The 14,790-nt window shown below is 42.7% G+C and overlaps 1 protein-coding gene across 1 annotated transcript in view; it reads right to left on the bottom strand.

Annotated features, from left to right (window-relative positions):
- LRP1B (LDL receptor related protein 1B) overlaps positions 1-14,790 on the bottom strand; it is a gene marked incomplete at both ends in the record, with an annotated part of 332,345 nt that overhangs the window by 217,259 nt on the left and 100,296 nt on the right. Inside the window, 4 exons of the mRNA XM_015412125.1 lie at positions 4,021-4,115; positions 5,604-5,778; positions 6,717-6,944; positions 7,620-7,751. Of these exons, the coding sequence (XP_015267611.1) occupies positions 4,021-4,115; positions 5,604-5,778; positions 6,717-6,944; positions 7,620-7,751 (630 nt within the window). The remainder of the gene's footprint in view (positions 1-4,020; positions 4,116-5,603; positions 5,779-6,716; positions 6,945-7,619; positions 7,752-14,790) is intronic.

Raw genomic sequence — 14,790 nt, 5'->3', positions numbered from 1 at the left:
GGGTATAAATCCAATCTCTTCTTCTTCTTCTTCTTCTTTCTTCTTCTTCTTCATCATACGAAGTGTCATTGGAAAAACAGAAATTATGTTTTATAGATAAAAAAGAGGGAATCTAGAGATTAAAAGAGAGGATGTTGAAATGGGTGTTCCCTCAAATGGTGACATTTCAATGAGAATATTCTAATCTGAAACATAGCTGGTATACTGTTATTATCTGGAGAGCACTGCACTAAGCAGTGGTCAGAGGAGTTATCTCCATCCTTTCTCTTTTTTCTGCACATATTCTGGTTTCCCCCCACTTTTTAATCATTAAGATTGGGAATGGCACTCATAAAGACTAGAAAATTTGTGTAACTAAAAACAAAATTACTTCCAACATGCACAAGTAAATTGAACAATGTTGCGGCGGGGGCTGATGCCCCGCCGCCCCCACGAAGATTACACCTATGGCACTCATAAAGACTAGAAAATTTGTGTAACTAAAAACAAAATTACTTCCAACATGCACAAGTAAATTGAACAATATGATTTTGCTTGCTTGCGGTACATATCTTTTAAATATAAACAAAAGAAACATATTCAGTTGGGAATATCTTCAGCACTGAATCTGAAATTACAAGTGGGACTTAATATGCAGTAAGAGCTTCAACATTTTCATTATGAGTACAGACTTAGTTTTGCAGTCCAGCCATGGAAAAGACCATTAAAACAAGTCTTGTATTTCATGCCGCAAGAAGGAGGAGCCAATCTTCCATTCCTTCTGACTAGATCCCCATGTGGCAATACAGTAACATTTCCAACAGTTGTGAGAACCCTATTAGTGGTTTTGCAAGCAACACAGGACTGCAGCAAGAAGATAAAGACTGCAAGTATTCCTTTTATAAATTTACTCTTTTTGTCTTTCTGTAAGATCCAGGTCTCTAATTTCAAGCTTGCCTAATACAACAAACTTAAAGTTAACAAACTTAACAGACTTAAAGGTATCCTGGGTAGGATCCCATTGTCAGAAATACTTAAGGAGAAGGGAGTTCAAGAGGAGTGGGAGTTTCTTAAAAGTGAAATATTGAAGGCACAATCACAAATGTTTTCTTAGAGAAGGGAAAATGGGAGGCGCCTAAAGAAGCCATAGAGGCTCCATTATCGGCTTTCTAATGATTTGAGAAATAAAGAAGACTCGTTTAGGAAATTGAATGAGGGACGTATAACCAAGGATGGATATAAACAAATGACCAGAGCTTGGAGGGCCATGGGGACATAACTCTAGCTCCAGCCAAGCCCTGTACCTGGCCACCTGCAGCCCAGGGGATGTGGCTGCTGGTGCCCCACGGGAGAGGGGATTCTAGCCACTTGCTAAGTCCCCAGTCAAAAGACCCTTCTCCGGCACAGCCCATCCCACCCACCCCTTCCTCCTTGTGAAAGTCTGGAGAGCTGTTGTGACTGACAGGAAGCCTTTTCCAGGGGACAGCAATGGATGGAGGGGCTGGCAGCACCTGTAATGGCAGCTTCCAGGCACCTGGAGGGGCTTCTTGCTGTAGCAAGGGATGCAGGTGAGGAAACACTGAGACACTGCTCTCAGAGTCTCTCCAAGCCTCCCTGACACCCGTGCCCCTTCTCCTGTGTCTCCAGCAGGAGTGGCACTCAGGTTGGCATGGGGATAACCTCAATGGTGTGGGCACCCATGTGGCTGCCACGGCCAGCGGTTAGTGGGGGACACCCTCACATCCATGTTCTTGTTCATCATCCCCCACTGGGGGTGCAGAGTGCCACCATGGGGTGCCTACAAGGCTTACAGGTGATGCCTCTCTCCTCACTGACAGGTGGCCGGGGCTTGTGACAGGAGCTGGTCTCTTTAAGGGGTGGTATGGGGCAGAGGAATAGCATTGCTCCTATGGCATGCCCCTCTCCGCCCCCTGCCAGTGATGGACACTTGTCTTGGCCTCCTGGACTCATGGCTCCCATTGGTCCTGCCTGACCTATCACACCACCCCCACCTTGTAACAACACTGGAACGGAACACTCTGTCAGGATCGCCATGGATGCCGCCACGGCAGCACCCGGCAACACTGTTGGGGCATCTTTCCCCCCATTTGGCTGCTGCACAACTGTCCCCTGAAGGAGGTGACTAGTGGCACTGTTATGTCCGTGGACCGCCACTAGGGGTCTGAGGCCTCAGTCCTTAGCTTGGTTCCAAACACAATAGGGACCAAGGATCCTAGACCCCCCTGAGTCCTCCAATAGGACCTTGGAGGGAAATTCAAACCCCCCAATGGAACTGTGGGTGTGCCCGGGTCGAGTGTATACAGTTGGCCCTTGCCGGGCCATGTGTGTTCTCTTGTTGTAAAGTACAATAAACGCGCCTAGTTAGCATGTCGTAGTCCGAGTCTCTATGTGCAAACCCAGTACTTTACAGGCGCCACAGCTGTGCCATGGCCAGCTGCTGCAGCACAGGTGGAACACAGGATTGCTCTACTCATCACTGACTGATTACTGTCTCTCCCAGCCTCATCCTTCCCAACAGAGTCTTGAACCCTACCTTATGCTCTGCTACATGTCTTGAGAAAAGAATGTAGGTACACTAATTAAGTAAAAAATGTCTCCTAGTACAATCATAAAAATATAACTTTTCCCTGGATAGCTGATGGTGCCCCATATTGCAAAAATATGGCTTCATCAAAGACTCCTACACATGCCTGCTTGTGCTAACTACTGCACATGTAAACTAGAAATGGGATACAATAATTGGCAGTATAAGTTCAACTGTATTTTACAATCAGCACTTAGTTAATGTCCATATTATTTTTATTTATTTTTTATTTAATTCTGGTAAATATCCCACCTTTTCACACACACATACCTTTGACTACATACGAATAGGTAAAGGTAAAGGTTTCTCTTGCTCAAAAGCCAGTCAAATCCAACTCTAGGGATGTGGTGCTCATTTCCATTTCCAAGCTGAAGAGCCAGCGCTCTCCAAAGATGTTTCCGTGGTCATGTGGCCGGCATGACTAGATGCTGAGGTGCATGGAATGCTGTTACCTTCCCACTGAAGTGGTACCTATTTATCTACTTGCAATTTCCTGCTTTCAAACTGCTAGGTTGTCAGGAGCTGGGGCCAGAAGACCGGAGCTCACTCAGTCATGCGACACTCGGGTCTCGAACTGCTGAACTACTGGTCTGCAGTTCAGTGTCTTAACCACTTCAGCCACCGCAGCCCTTGTGAGCAACCAATACCATGTAGTAGATGCCGTGTGTAAGGTGCTACTATTAATACAACTTTTTCATGCGACACCACGAGGACATACCCATTTCTGGACCAACCACTTCAGCCACCGCAGCCCTTGTGAGCTACCAATACCATGTAGTAGATGCCAAGTGGTGTGTGTAAGGTGCTACAATTAATACAACTTTTTCATGTGACACCACGAGGACATACCCAATGACATTTCTGGACCAGACAACCCTAGCTCTCACTCAATGTACTCATGCCCCCTTCACCATAGAATGTTCTGGCTATGCATTTGAATATATTTTAGGAGGAAATTTAGAACTTTAAAAATAGAATTTGGTGTGCTAAGAGCTGCTTAGGATTTTGGGACGCTGAACTGATATTTCTGTTTCCTCTGCAGTTATTTCTATATATCTCACCCTATACAGGATCCTTGCTTAACTTGTAGATTTATAAATGAACAGAACTTCAGAGATCACAAACAAATACCACACTGAAATTTTGATTATATAATACTATACCAAAGGAGGATATAAGCCAGATACAAGTATCTATGACATGGTCTCTTGTGACATACCCCTCTCAGACAAGAACACCATAACAGCCATTTATTTTGGCATTCCACTTACTTGACAATCCCCCACTCTCTGTTTTTTCATTCTCAGTAATGTAACAAAAACAGAAGGTTTATCTAACTTTTGAACCACTTTTTCTTACCATCTGCGTACTATCAATACTAATATTACTTAGCTTTTATTTTAAAGATATATGTAAAAATAATTATATTTATTTACCAACTGGATCTTTCTGATTCTGACATAGTATTTTGATGTTGCTGCCATCCATATTTGCCACATTAATTGTATTTCCATCAGTCCAATAAAGCTTTCTTAAGAAAAACAGAAGGGAAGACAACATAGCAGTATTAATTTAAAGTTTTAACACACTTCGAAAACCTAGCCATAGAAAGCATACTAAAACAGTACTGGCTGTATTGTAGTTTGCACATCTGCACTACATATGTTATGCCTTAATTTTCCGTTTCATAGTCAGACGCACACAGATGCAAAAAACACAGTAGAAATATATAAAAATCTATGGTAGATTATATACCAATATATAGTTTGTACATTAAAGTTTTAAGCATGACAAAAACCATATTTTCTTTGGGATGGATCCTACAAACTGCAAGCATTTGCTGATCTTTCCTGACTTCCCCTAGCAGGCCCATATGTGTTCCCCTAAGCTCATGCTGTGAGCTAGGGTGTGTCATGGAGACAATGTCATGGGACAAGGGGGAGACTATAGTAAGGAGGGAGAATCAGGCAAAATTGTCTCCATCTACCTCTCTTACCAACACAATTTGCAAGTATTTAGACTCAAGTGTAGATTCTAAAGCATTTTGTTCTGACTATCCTCTTCCTTTGGTTAAGAGAAGAGGTCTGACAAAATTTTACCAAACCAGCTAACATCTGTAATACAAAGATCATTAGCTGACAAGTTAGGACTTGTAATACAAAGAATGTTCATTGCTAAGTTAGTTAATACCCAGGTCTTGCTAAAATAGTTCATTCATACTTCTATTGAGATTAAAAACAAACATCTGATCAAAATGCCAGACTTCCTACACATTACCAGTGTTAACTATCTTAGCAATGGCTGAGTTCAGACTGGCAATTTGAAGTACTAGGGAGTCGTGGCAAAGAAGACCCGGAACAGACCCGGAACAGCTTGGTTGCGGTATACCTGTTCACACTGCAGCGAATGAAGCGGGAGGATACCGTGGAGGAAGTGCAAGGGAGCGTTCATACTGTCGGCCGGCCCCTGGCGGGCTGTTAGCAGCTGTTTCTGTGCTCCACTGCACACGCCTATGTGCATGGGCGCATGGGTGCCTGCCGCGGAAACAGCCAGCGCCTATTATCAATGACTGTGGGTTGTTCCCACCTTAGCAGCGCTTGTGTTCACACTCAGGGAACCAGAATCAACCCGCTCTACACATGGTTTGCTACCACTTTCACCTGGTACTTTTTAAACTCGGGAGGGAAGTGGCACAAGACAGCTTGAGTACGGCTGGGGGACACCTGAAAGATGTGCCTGTGTGAACCCGCCCCTTTAATCCGCTACTGAAACGCTCCTGAAATGTTTGGCTGCCGGGCCAAACTGCCAGTCTGAACTTGGCCAATGATTACGTTTAATGATTATATAATTACATTTCTTGCTACCTTTCATGACCCAGTAAGCACTCTTTGCACTTGAAGTAGTATAGTCCTTGAATGCTGATGCTGGAATAACATTTTGTTAGTTGTTAAGGTGCCACAAGTGTCCTGTTCAGGCTTAAAATATTATAACTCTACTGTTGAAAATATATACACTTTACCCTTTAGCTGGGTGAACAGCAAGACACTGTGGTTTATCAATTCCATGTATAACTGATGTTTTTAATGAGCCATCTAAACGTGCTACGTTAATTTGTGTTTCATCAAATTCTGAACTTATCCAGTATAAATTACGTGATAACCAATCTACAGCCAGTCCACGAATACTCTGAATGTCTGCAAAACATAAAACAACAAAATACTTGCTCAAATTGGTCTTCTAGTACATTTAAATTTTTTAGTTAAGCTTCTTCTCTTTCCAAAATATAACACATCTTCAAAAGGATTGCAATTTCTTATCAACAGTTACAAGGATGCTATTTCATCTCTATTGTTTTAAACAGGGTAAACTCTGGTTTCAAACATTATCTCAGGTCAGTCGTTTAGGCTGAAAATATATAGCACCATATAAACACTGAAATTATAATAAACAAAATTCTAATAAAATATTTGCTACACTTTCTAGCCCTGCATTGCTTTTCATACATCAGTAATAAAACAGTGCTGATTGCAGGACATTAGTTTAGTGAAGAATGTGAGAAACTGCATAAGAATTCCAGATATTAGCTTGGGCACTATGAACTGTGAGCACGAGGAACTCAGGGAGGCAAATCTCTTCAGCAGGCAGTTTGAAAGGCAAATAAGTTATCTTAACTACATGGTATTTACACGTTAACTTTTCTAGATTGCTACTATGATTTACAGAGTCAAATTTGTTTTTAAAAATCAAGCCCTTCAGAGCAATGTACCCCAAACTTTTAAGATTCTGTTGGGAAACATCAGTACTACAAACTGATTTTATACCTGTTTAAATGTCACAATTTCCCCAAAATAATCCTGAGAATTATAATTTGGTGGAAGTGCTAAGATTATTCCACAGAATGTCCTTGGTTTGTGAATGTTCAGACTAAAGTTCCCAAGACCCTGTAGATTAAGTTTAAGGAATTAACTATTTTAAATCTATAGTGTGAATATACAATTTTTGTTTGCAACATAAAAAACCAGAAATTAATATTGTCATACTTAACAGAATTAAAAAGAGATACAGAGAGAGAGAGAGTGAGTGTGTGTACATATATACACACACTCTGAAGATGACAGTTTCTAAGCTTTACCTCTTGAGATGACAGTTTCTAAGCCAGTGCCATTAATGAAGGCTCGTTTTATAGTTTGAGTCTTTATATCAGTCCAGTATAAACGTTCCTCTGATGCATCAAAATCCACAACTGTTACATCATCAATATCAGGAACCGTGAAGGCTGTTATATAATTGAAGTATGGGTTCTCTATGTCAACCCCTCTTATTTCTGTACGGCGTGCATAAAGAAGAAAGGTCTTCATTTCTAAAAGAATAAAAGAGGCTATTTAATAGGTACATAGTAATCAGCAGGTTCCAACAGTTTAAATACTCTTGTTTCAACCCACTCCTATGCCTTGTATTTCCAAGCTTTCCCGGGGGGGGGGGGGTTAAAGCTCTCTCCCCAGTGGAAATGCTGGTCAGATCCACACATAATAAAAACATAAAACTTTTTATACTTGTTTGAAAGCAGAAAGCTTGAGAATTATTTCTGCATCTATTATCTACTAGTTCTAATATGTTTATTCTCCTGAGAGGCTGTCTGCTTTATGAACTAGTTCTTAAGACCCACAATGATGTTAAGATGACTTCAGAAGAAGAGCAAGTAGAAATTAAAAGTACTTTTTATTGTGCAGTTTACCTGCATCATCATTTTCTGGGGATGCCCTTTTCACTTGCAAATCTCCCTGTTCTGTAGAGACAAGGTCTGCAAACACACTATACACATCTGCAATTGGGGTGGGGGGGAAGCAGTACACATCAAAGCTTCAGAAGCTGAATACACTGGAACAAGCTATGGGGTTCATGTGTAGCAAGAGGTACTGTCAAGAGTTATCAGCAAATAGCTTTGCATAGGACTTCTGCAGTATCCCTATTTAAAATTTTTAAACAAATAACAGCAGGAGAAAATAAGTATTAAAGAGAGGGGAAAGAAACTTACCATAGCACATCTTCCTGTCTGCAGACAGCTTCATTAGGTGAGGACATGCACATGCCGCACTTCTGTTGTGATTGATTAGGCACATATGAGAGCATGGGCCTCTGCCATTGTTAGCAGCACAAGGATTGGGAGCTGGAATTAAAAGCATAAACGTCCTTATGGTGATTAACAAGTGACTTTTCAACATATGGTGCTCCCTATTTAGCACTATGTATTGTTTCCTATTCTGAAACAGACCAAAGAATTTGCCAAATGGATAATCTATCAGTCATTCGCTTCATTTGTCATTGTTTCTTGCAAGAAAAGAACACTAAATGAAATGGCAGAAATAATTGCAAATTGTAAATCTACACATGAAGCTGCTTTATACCACTTGTCTATCAATGCCAGTATTGTCTTCTCTGACTAGCAGCAGCTTTCCATGGCCTCAGTAAGACCATTTTAACTAGAGATTCTGGGGACTGAACCTGGGACCCTCTGTATGCAAAGCAGATGCTTTACCACTGAGCCACAGTCCCTTTCCACACTACAGTTGCTTAAGTTGACTCTGAGAAGCTTCAAAGTCTCCACAGCCAAAAAGAACACCAGCATACAGTGGCCCCGGTTACATGGGCCGGATATCGCGGGGGGGAGGCGTAGCTGTTTGCCCCAGAGCAAACTACCGCATGGCAGCCGGATCAAATGTCCCACCCGACGTCCCGCCGACGTCCCGTGGTTGGGGGGAGGTGTAGATCATACCTCACTCCTGCAGCACGGCAAAGAAGCGCCGCCGCGGGGGTTGTGGGTTTTTTTTAACCCAAGTGTTCACACGCACCGTTGGGTGCTTGTGCGCACCCGTGGAGACTTGACCAAAAAAACTTTTCGTGACGGGACATGGGCGGGCGCCAGATGCCACGAGCTAACACCGTAAACGTGATCTGATGCCCGCCCTTGCCCCACGATTTCTGGAAACTAGTACCTCGGAGGAACTAGTTTTTTACTGCGCATCTTCGGAGTGAAGCCTCGGGTCAGCCACGGAAGCTCTACGCTTCCCAGATGTGGCGGTGAGATCGTGCCCAGAAAATCTGCCTATCTTCCATCTCTCTAGCGTGCCTAATGCTCTGTGTGACCGGGGCCTTGGTTAAGTTACTCTAAAAATCTGCCATGGACAAAATCCAGGCCTCATTCAGGAGGCTGAAGTTGGTTCCCAGTTCCTTTTACCTTTACCTTTTATTCCCTTAAAAGCTCATTGATTAACAAATCTTGAGCAGCAGAAGATTCCTATTCCTCATTTTTTGGACACAAGGGCTAAACGGACTGCAATGAATTTTGCTATTGGCAGAGTGCTCTTAGGATTCTTATCACAAAGTAAAGGAGCCTGAGTTTCCAGGTTATAAGTGATTGATCAATTAGAGGCTTAATATAATGATCCCTTATATTCTCAAAAAACCTGCATTCAAGCAAAGCATAAAAAGATGTGTCAATCTCATTAAGTCCTTAAGGGCAGATTCTATTGGAATAAGGCCTGTTCAGAAATCTCCCCTGCAGAAGCATTGAGGGTATAATATCCAATCTTGTGAATAAGAAAACTCTGCAGTATCGGGGGGGGAGTAAAGATTTTGGGGAAAAGAGACTAAAAGACAGGGGTGAGCAAACTTCATGGGATCTTAAGATAAAACTGTGTAATCAGTTTATAAGACATGCTTTTTGATAAAAGAAAACATTTTGGATTTGCCCATATCAGAAATATGATGAGCCGACATTGCAACTAACATCAATTTCCCATCCAGGGCTTTCATCCAAATCGATTTGTGGGTATCCTGTTTCAGAATGGCTAGCAAGCCATCTTCAGCACAGAACAATTCTAGTCTCAGTTTGAAGGCAAAGAACCATACTCTTGCTTCCAGGGGTGTTTGTCCAAATTCTGCCTGCAACACAACATTTGATACACAACAGGGAATATTCAGTATTTTTCTTAAAAACTGTGCCAGGGATTGATCAATTTTATCAGAGATAGCTTTGATGCAAATTGCTGAGCCATAAAGAATAAGGGGGACCACTTTCAACTTGATGGCTTGCACAACTCCAGGAATTATGGAGAAACCTATTTATAGCATTTCATACTGTTCTAAGTTGGGTGATTCAAGGTAAATCTTCCAGGAACAGGATTCCCAAATAGGAGGAGGTTTTAACCCGCTCAATATTGGACCCATTTATTGACCATTGAAGCAGGTTCCATATGCTTGTCTTGGTAAAAATCAAGATCTTTGACTTCAGACAAATAATCACCAAGCTCTCTCAGGAACAGTAACTGAAGCCCTTTGGAGATTAACCCTGGTTTGAGACAAAATTACAGCATCATCTGCGTAAATCAGTACAGGGACACAGGTCTCAGCCAGTTCCAGTGGGTGGCAGCAGTCATCAAAGATTGATCCTAATAATTTAGCTATAAATTGAATAAAAAAGGCACCAGCAAATATCCCTGGCATACCCTCTTTTCTAAGGTAAATAAATTTCTTCATACCCCCAGAGTACTTGAGCAGTTGAGCCCAAATGTACACAGGTACCTATCTTCACTGTTGGTTGACTTGCCCGAAAATACTTGCATTTTGGGAAAAAATTATAACAAAAATCAGATCCTTTAACAACATTGACATCACACCTACTCCAGAAAATCTTTTTTTGAACGGTTGGGTAGCTCAGGACTCTGCTCCTTCAGTGGTGGAGAGGGTCTCCATACTGCTCTTTGCAGCTAAGACAGTCATTGCATCTCACTGGAAAACTGCAATGACGCCTTCAGTTTCACAATGGCATAAGAAACTGTGGGATTTATATATTATGGCAAAACTCTCGGATAACCTTACGCGACTTGACAAAATTCCTACGACTTCTTCCCTTGTAGCCACCTGGTTCCCTATTCTAGAATATTTAAATCAATTTGATGACACTCCTAAAGAAATAGATGCTTTACATCTATGGTAATCGATTTTATTATACCAAAGATTATTTTCAATTTACATTGAGATTGGCTCCCAACTACTGTAAGACACCAATCAGTACACTAGGACAATATGAAGGATTCTTTGTTATTTATCTTTTGTATTTGAATTTAAGGTACATAGCCACTTATATAGTATACTTGTATTATATTTTGTAACTGACCACCAGTTGTTAACATTCTGATTCACCAAACAATGTTTGATAATTGTTGAATATCCACTGTTCAGGATTCCCAAATAGGAGGTTGTACAAAAAAAAAAAATATTGGACCCATTTATTGACCATTGAAGCAGGTTCCATATGCTTGTCTTGGTAAAAATCAAGATCTTAGACTTCAGACAAATAATCCCCAAGCTCTCTCAGGAACAGTAACTGAAGCCCTTTGGAGATTAACCCTGGTTTGAGACAAAATTACAGCATCATCTGCGTAAATCAGTACAGGGACACAGGTCTCAGCCAGTTCCAGTGGGTGGCAGCAGTCATCAAAGATTGATCCTAATAATTTAGCTATAAATTGAATAAAAAAGGCACCAGCAAATATCCCTGGCATACCCTCTTTTCTAAGGTAAATAAATTTCTTCATACCCCCAGAGTACTTGAGCAGTTGAGCCCAAATGTAAAACCTGAATAAGTTCTAGGAGACTTTTGTCCACAGTAGTTTAAGTTCATTTCATAATCTTATCTTATTGTCTTTACTGTTTTTGCAACTGGAGTCACAAACAGCAAACCCTCACTCCACGATAAACTTCGTTCAACAGGAAAACATGGAAGAGTTAAAGGTTGCTACTGCAAAAGTTGTCATGTGATTTGACAACAGCTGCTAGAAATTTTGCCACATGAAGAGTAGTTTGTTTGTCTTTGTCTCTAAGTAACCCAGATGATTTTGCTTCTGGAGAGAGGAAGTCCTGATTAAATAAAGGGGAGATCAGTTCATCTCTTAGAGCTGAAAATTTGGGACAATCAAGCAAAATATGATTCACATAGGCTGCGGTCACACAGAGCATTTGCCGCGCTGACGATATGGATGGTAAGCGGATTTTCCGGGCGCGATCACACCGCAACATCTGGGAAGCGTAGAGCTCCTGTGGCTAACCCGAGGCTTCCCACCGAAGATGCGGAGTAAAAAACTAGTACCTCTGAGGTACTAGTTTCCGGAAGCCGCGAGGCAAGGGCGGGCGTCTGATCGCGTTTCTGGTGGACTTACGTGGCATCCGGCGCCCGCTGCTGTTCGTCGCCCACAAGGGTTTTTTTTTTGTCTCCCAAGTCTCTGCAGGTTGCGCAACAGCACCCAACAGTGCATGCGCACAAAGAGCGATTGCTAGTGCAATCGCACGGCGCGGCTCCTGTGTCGCGCTGCAGGATACCCGTCTGGTCGGCATTTCCTCCCTAACCATGGGACCTCGACCGGGACATGTGCTCAGGCGGCCGCGCGTTAGTTTCCTCCAGGGCAATTAGCCATGCCTCCCCTCCCATGATATCCGGCCCGTGTGACTGGGGCCATAGTCAATTTTACTGCTGCTGCTGCAATTACAGAGTCTGAGTATTCCACAATCTGGGACAATTCCATCCAATCCAAAAGTTTCTTGAGTAGATAAGCAGAATATAACTTTCCAAAGAGGAAAGGAGGCTAATTGGTCAATAGCAGGATGGGTCCAGTTTTTACTCTTTCTTAAATATTGGGACAATAACAGAATGTCTCCATGGATCAAGCATTTACCCACTGGAATTAATTTGTGTAAAAACTGGAGCCAAGACTGTGGCCCACCATTGTGGATCAGCCTTGAATAACTCATTGGAAATTAGATCAGAGCCAAGGGGTTTTCCTAATTTTAATCCATTAAGAAGGCATATAACTTCATTAATTGATACTTCAGGCCAAGGTGCTATTAGATCAAGAGAAATAATAGTCAAAGACAAACTAGGTGCATTAGCATCAGAAAATAGCCTCTTGACATGGTTTTCCCATGTCAAGGGGGCAATACAGTATGAAATTTTAAAATCTGGAGTAATAGTAATGATAACAATGGACCGGAAGGCCTTATTATCATTGCTGCTCATAGCTGAAATGAGACATCCGGCCCCATTCCTTACTTAAGGCCATCTGTCTCCTCATCTTAATCAGCTCTGTATACATTTTTTCAGTTCCATCAACTCTCAGAGAACTGATATTGTACAGTTACTTTTAAACTCACAATGCTTCTGTTGAATACACCTCTTCATTATTCTACAGTCACTATTAAACCAGCTATTCCTCTCAAGGTTCTTTTTTCACATAGAGAGGTCTAAACAGTTCCAATACCTCATGCAAGTTATACAAACAGTTGGAAACTGAGTCTCACTGCAGAACCCTGTTAATTAAGGTGTTACACAGAATGGAACCCATTATAGTACAAGCCTTATCAATAGAGTTAGAGCTCCAGCATAATGGACAAATTTGATTTTGATTTTGGGAGAGAGAAAAGCTTTGTGCTGGAACAGAATAGTGTTCCAAAGAGAAGTCTGTAGAAAAAGAGATTGAGGGATGATCACTTCCCATAAAATCACCAACTTTTAAATGCTTAAAATAGGAAAGATATTCAGGTGGAACCGGAAAATAATTTATTATGCTGGCTCCTCTGGGGCTCATGTAAGTAAAATCCCCAGATCTTACCTCTAAATAACCATTCAATGGAATAAAATTTCTTTGAATCACAAATTTCTTTGAATCACAAACTCTAAACCACCACTGCTTTATTACAGCACTAGGAATAAGGCCCGACGTTGTGGAAATAAATATCTAGAAAGAGGCTCTGGGGGAGTGCTGTGGCTTTGGGCAAACAGTGTCAATTTGCTGTGGTGACCTCAGCAGGGTATAATGACAGAGTCCACTGTTTTCTCCAGAGGAACTGATCTCTGCTACCTGAAGAGCAGTTGTAATGTTGAGTGATCTCTAGCCCTCACCTGGAGATTGCCAACAATTGTTACCCAGGATGAAATGGCTGGTTTGGAGGGTGGAGTCTATGGCATTCTACCTGAGGTCCCACCCCTCCGCAAACCCCATCCTCTCCAGGCTCCACCCCTCAAATTCCCAGGAATTTGCCAGCCTGGAGTTGGCAACCCTATCTCCTTCCCAGCTAACCATCTACCTACCATTATCTGCCCCTTTGACTTCAGCTGACTTCTGCCCTCCCTTCTGCAGAGCAGTTGTAATTCTGAGTGGTCTCCAGCCCTCACCTGGAGATTGGCAACAATGGTTCCCCATGAGGGACTGACTGGTTTGGAGGGTGGAGTCTATGGCATTGTACCTGTCTGAGGTCCCACCCCTCCTCAAACCTCGCCCTCTTCAGGCTCCATCTCTCAAATCTCCAGGAATTTCCCATCGGGAGTTGGCAACCCTATCAGGACTGGCCCCAATGTGTTTTCTCCCAAAGGCCAAAGTAGGTGACAGGACCAAGCTTAGTTGCCTACCAACAGGCACTGAGGGGAAAGTAGGGTTGCCAGCTCTAAGGAGGGAAATACCTGGAGGTTTGGGGGGTGGATTCTGTAGAGGGCAGCATTGGGCGGGGGGGCGGAAGGACTCAGCAGGTATAATGTCATAGGGTCTACCCTCCAAAGCAGCCATTTTCTCCAGGGGAACTGATCTCTGTCATCTGGAGATCAATTGTAACAGTGGGAGATCTCCAGGTCCCACCTGGAGATTGGCAACCCTAGGGGAAAGTCAGCAGGGGGCTGAAGAGAATAGTTTGATGGCCACTGGTCCACCTCAGTAGCCAGCCAGCCATGGTGGAGCCAAGCAAGAGAGACAGCTTTTTTCACAGTTTATTCTGACAGGAAAGTGACTAAGCTGGTAGTGGGCAGGGGAGAGGGTTACACTGAAAGTCTGAAAGTTGACCACAAAATCTCCAGCAATTTCCTAACCTGGAACTGGCAATCCTCATCAGGACTGGCCCCAATGAGTTCCCCACAAAGGCCTGGAAAGGGCTCCATTCCTTTGTCTCTTTACTGACAGAACCAAGCTTGGTTGCCTAGCAAAAGCCACTGAGGGAAAAGTTAGTCCCACAGGAGCCAAGCAGAAGTGTCTTCATCAGGAGAGACAGTTGTTTGGCAGTTATTCTGACAGAGGACAGTGGATAAGGTGGCAGTGGGCGGGGAAGAGGAGCGGACCCAGCCCCCAGCCAATGGCACATGATTACTCTTGAGTGGCCAATGGCTG

This window comes from Gekko japonicus, unplaced genomic scaffold, assembly GCF_001447785.1.
Source record: "Gekko japonicus isolate JY-2015 unplaced genomic scaffold, Gekko_japonicus_V1.1 scaffold2043, whole genome shotgun sequence".
NCBI classification, from domain to species: Eukaryota; Metazoa; Chordata; class Lepidosauria; order Squamata; family Gekkonidae; genus Gekko; species Gekko japonicus.
Note: the sequence above shows the minus strand (reverse complement) of the source record. Positions and strands in the feature narration are given on the sequence as shown.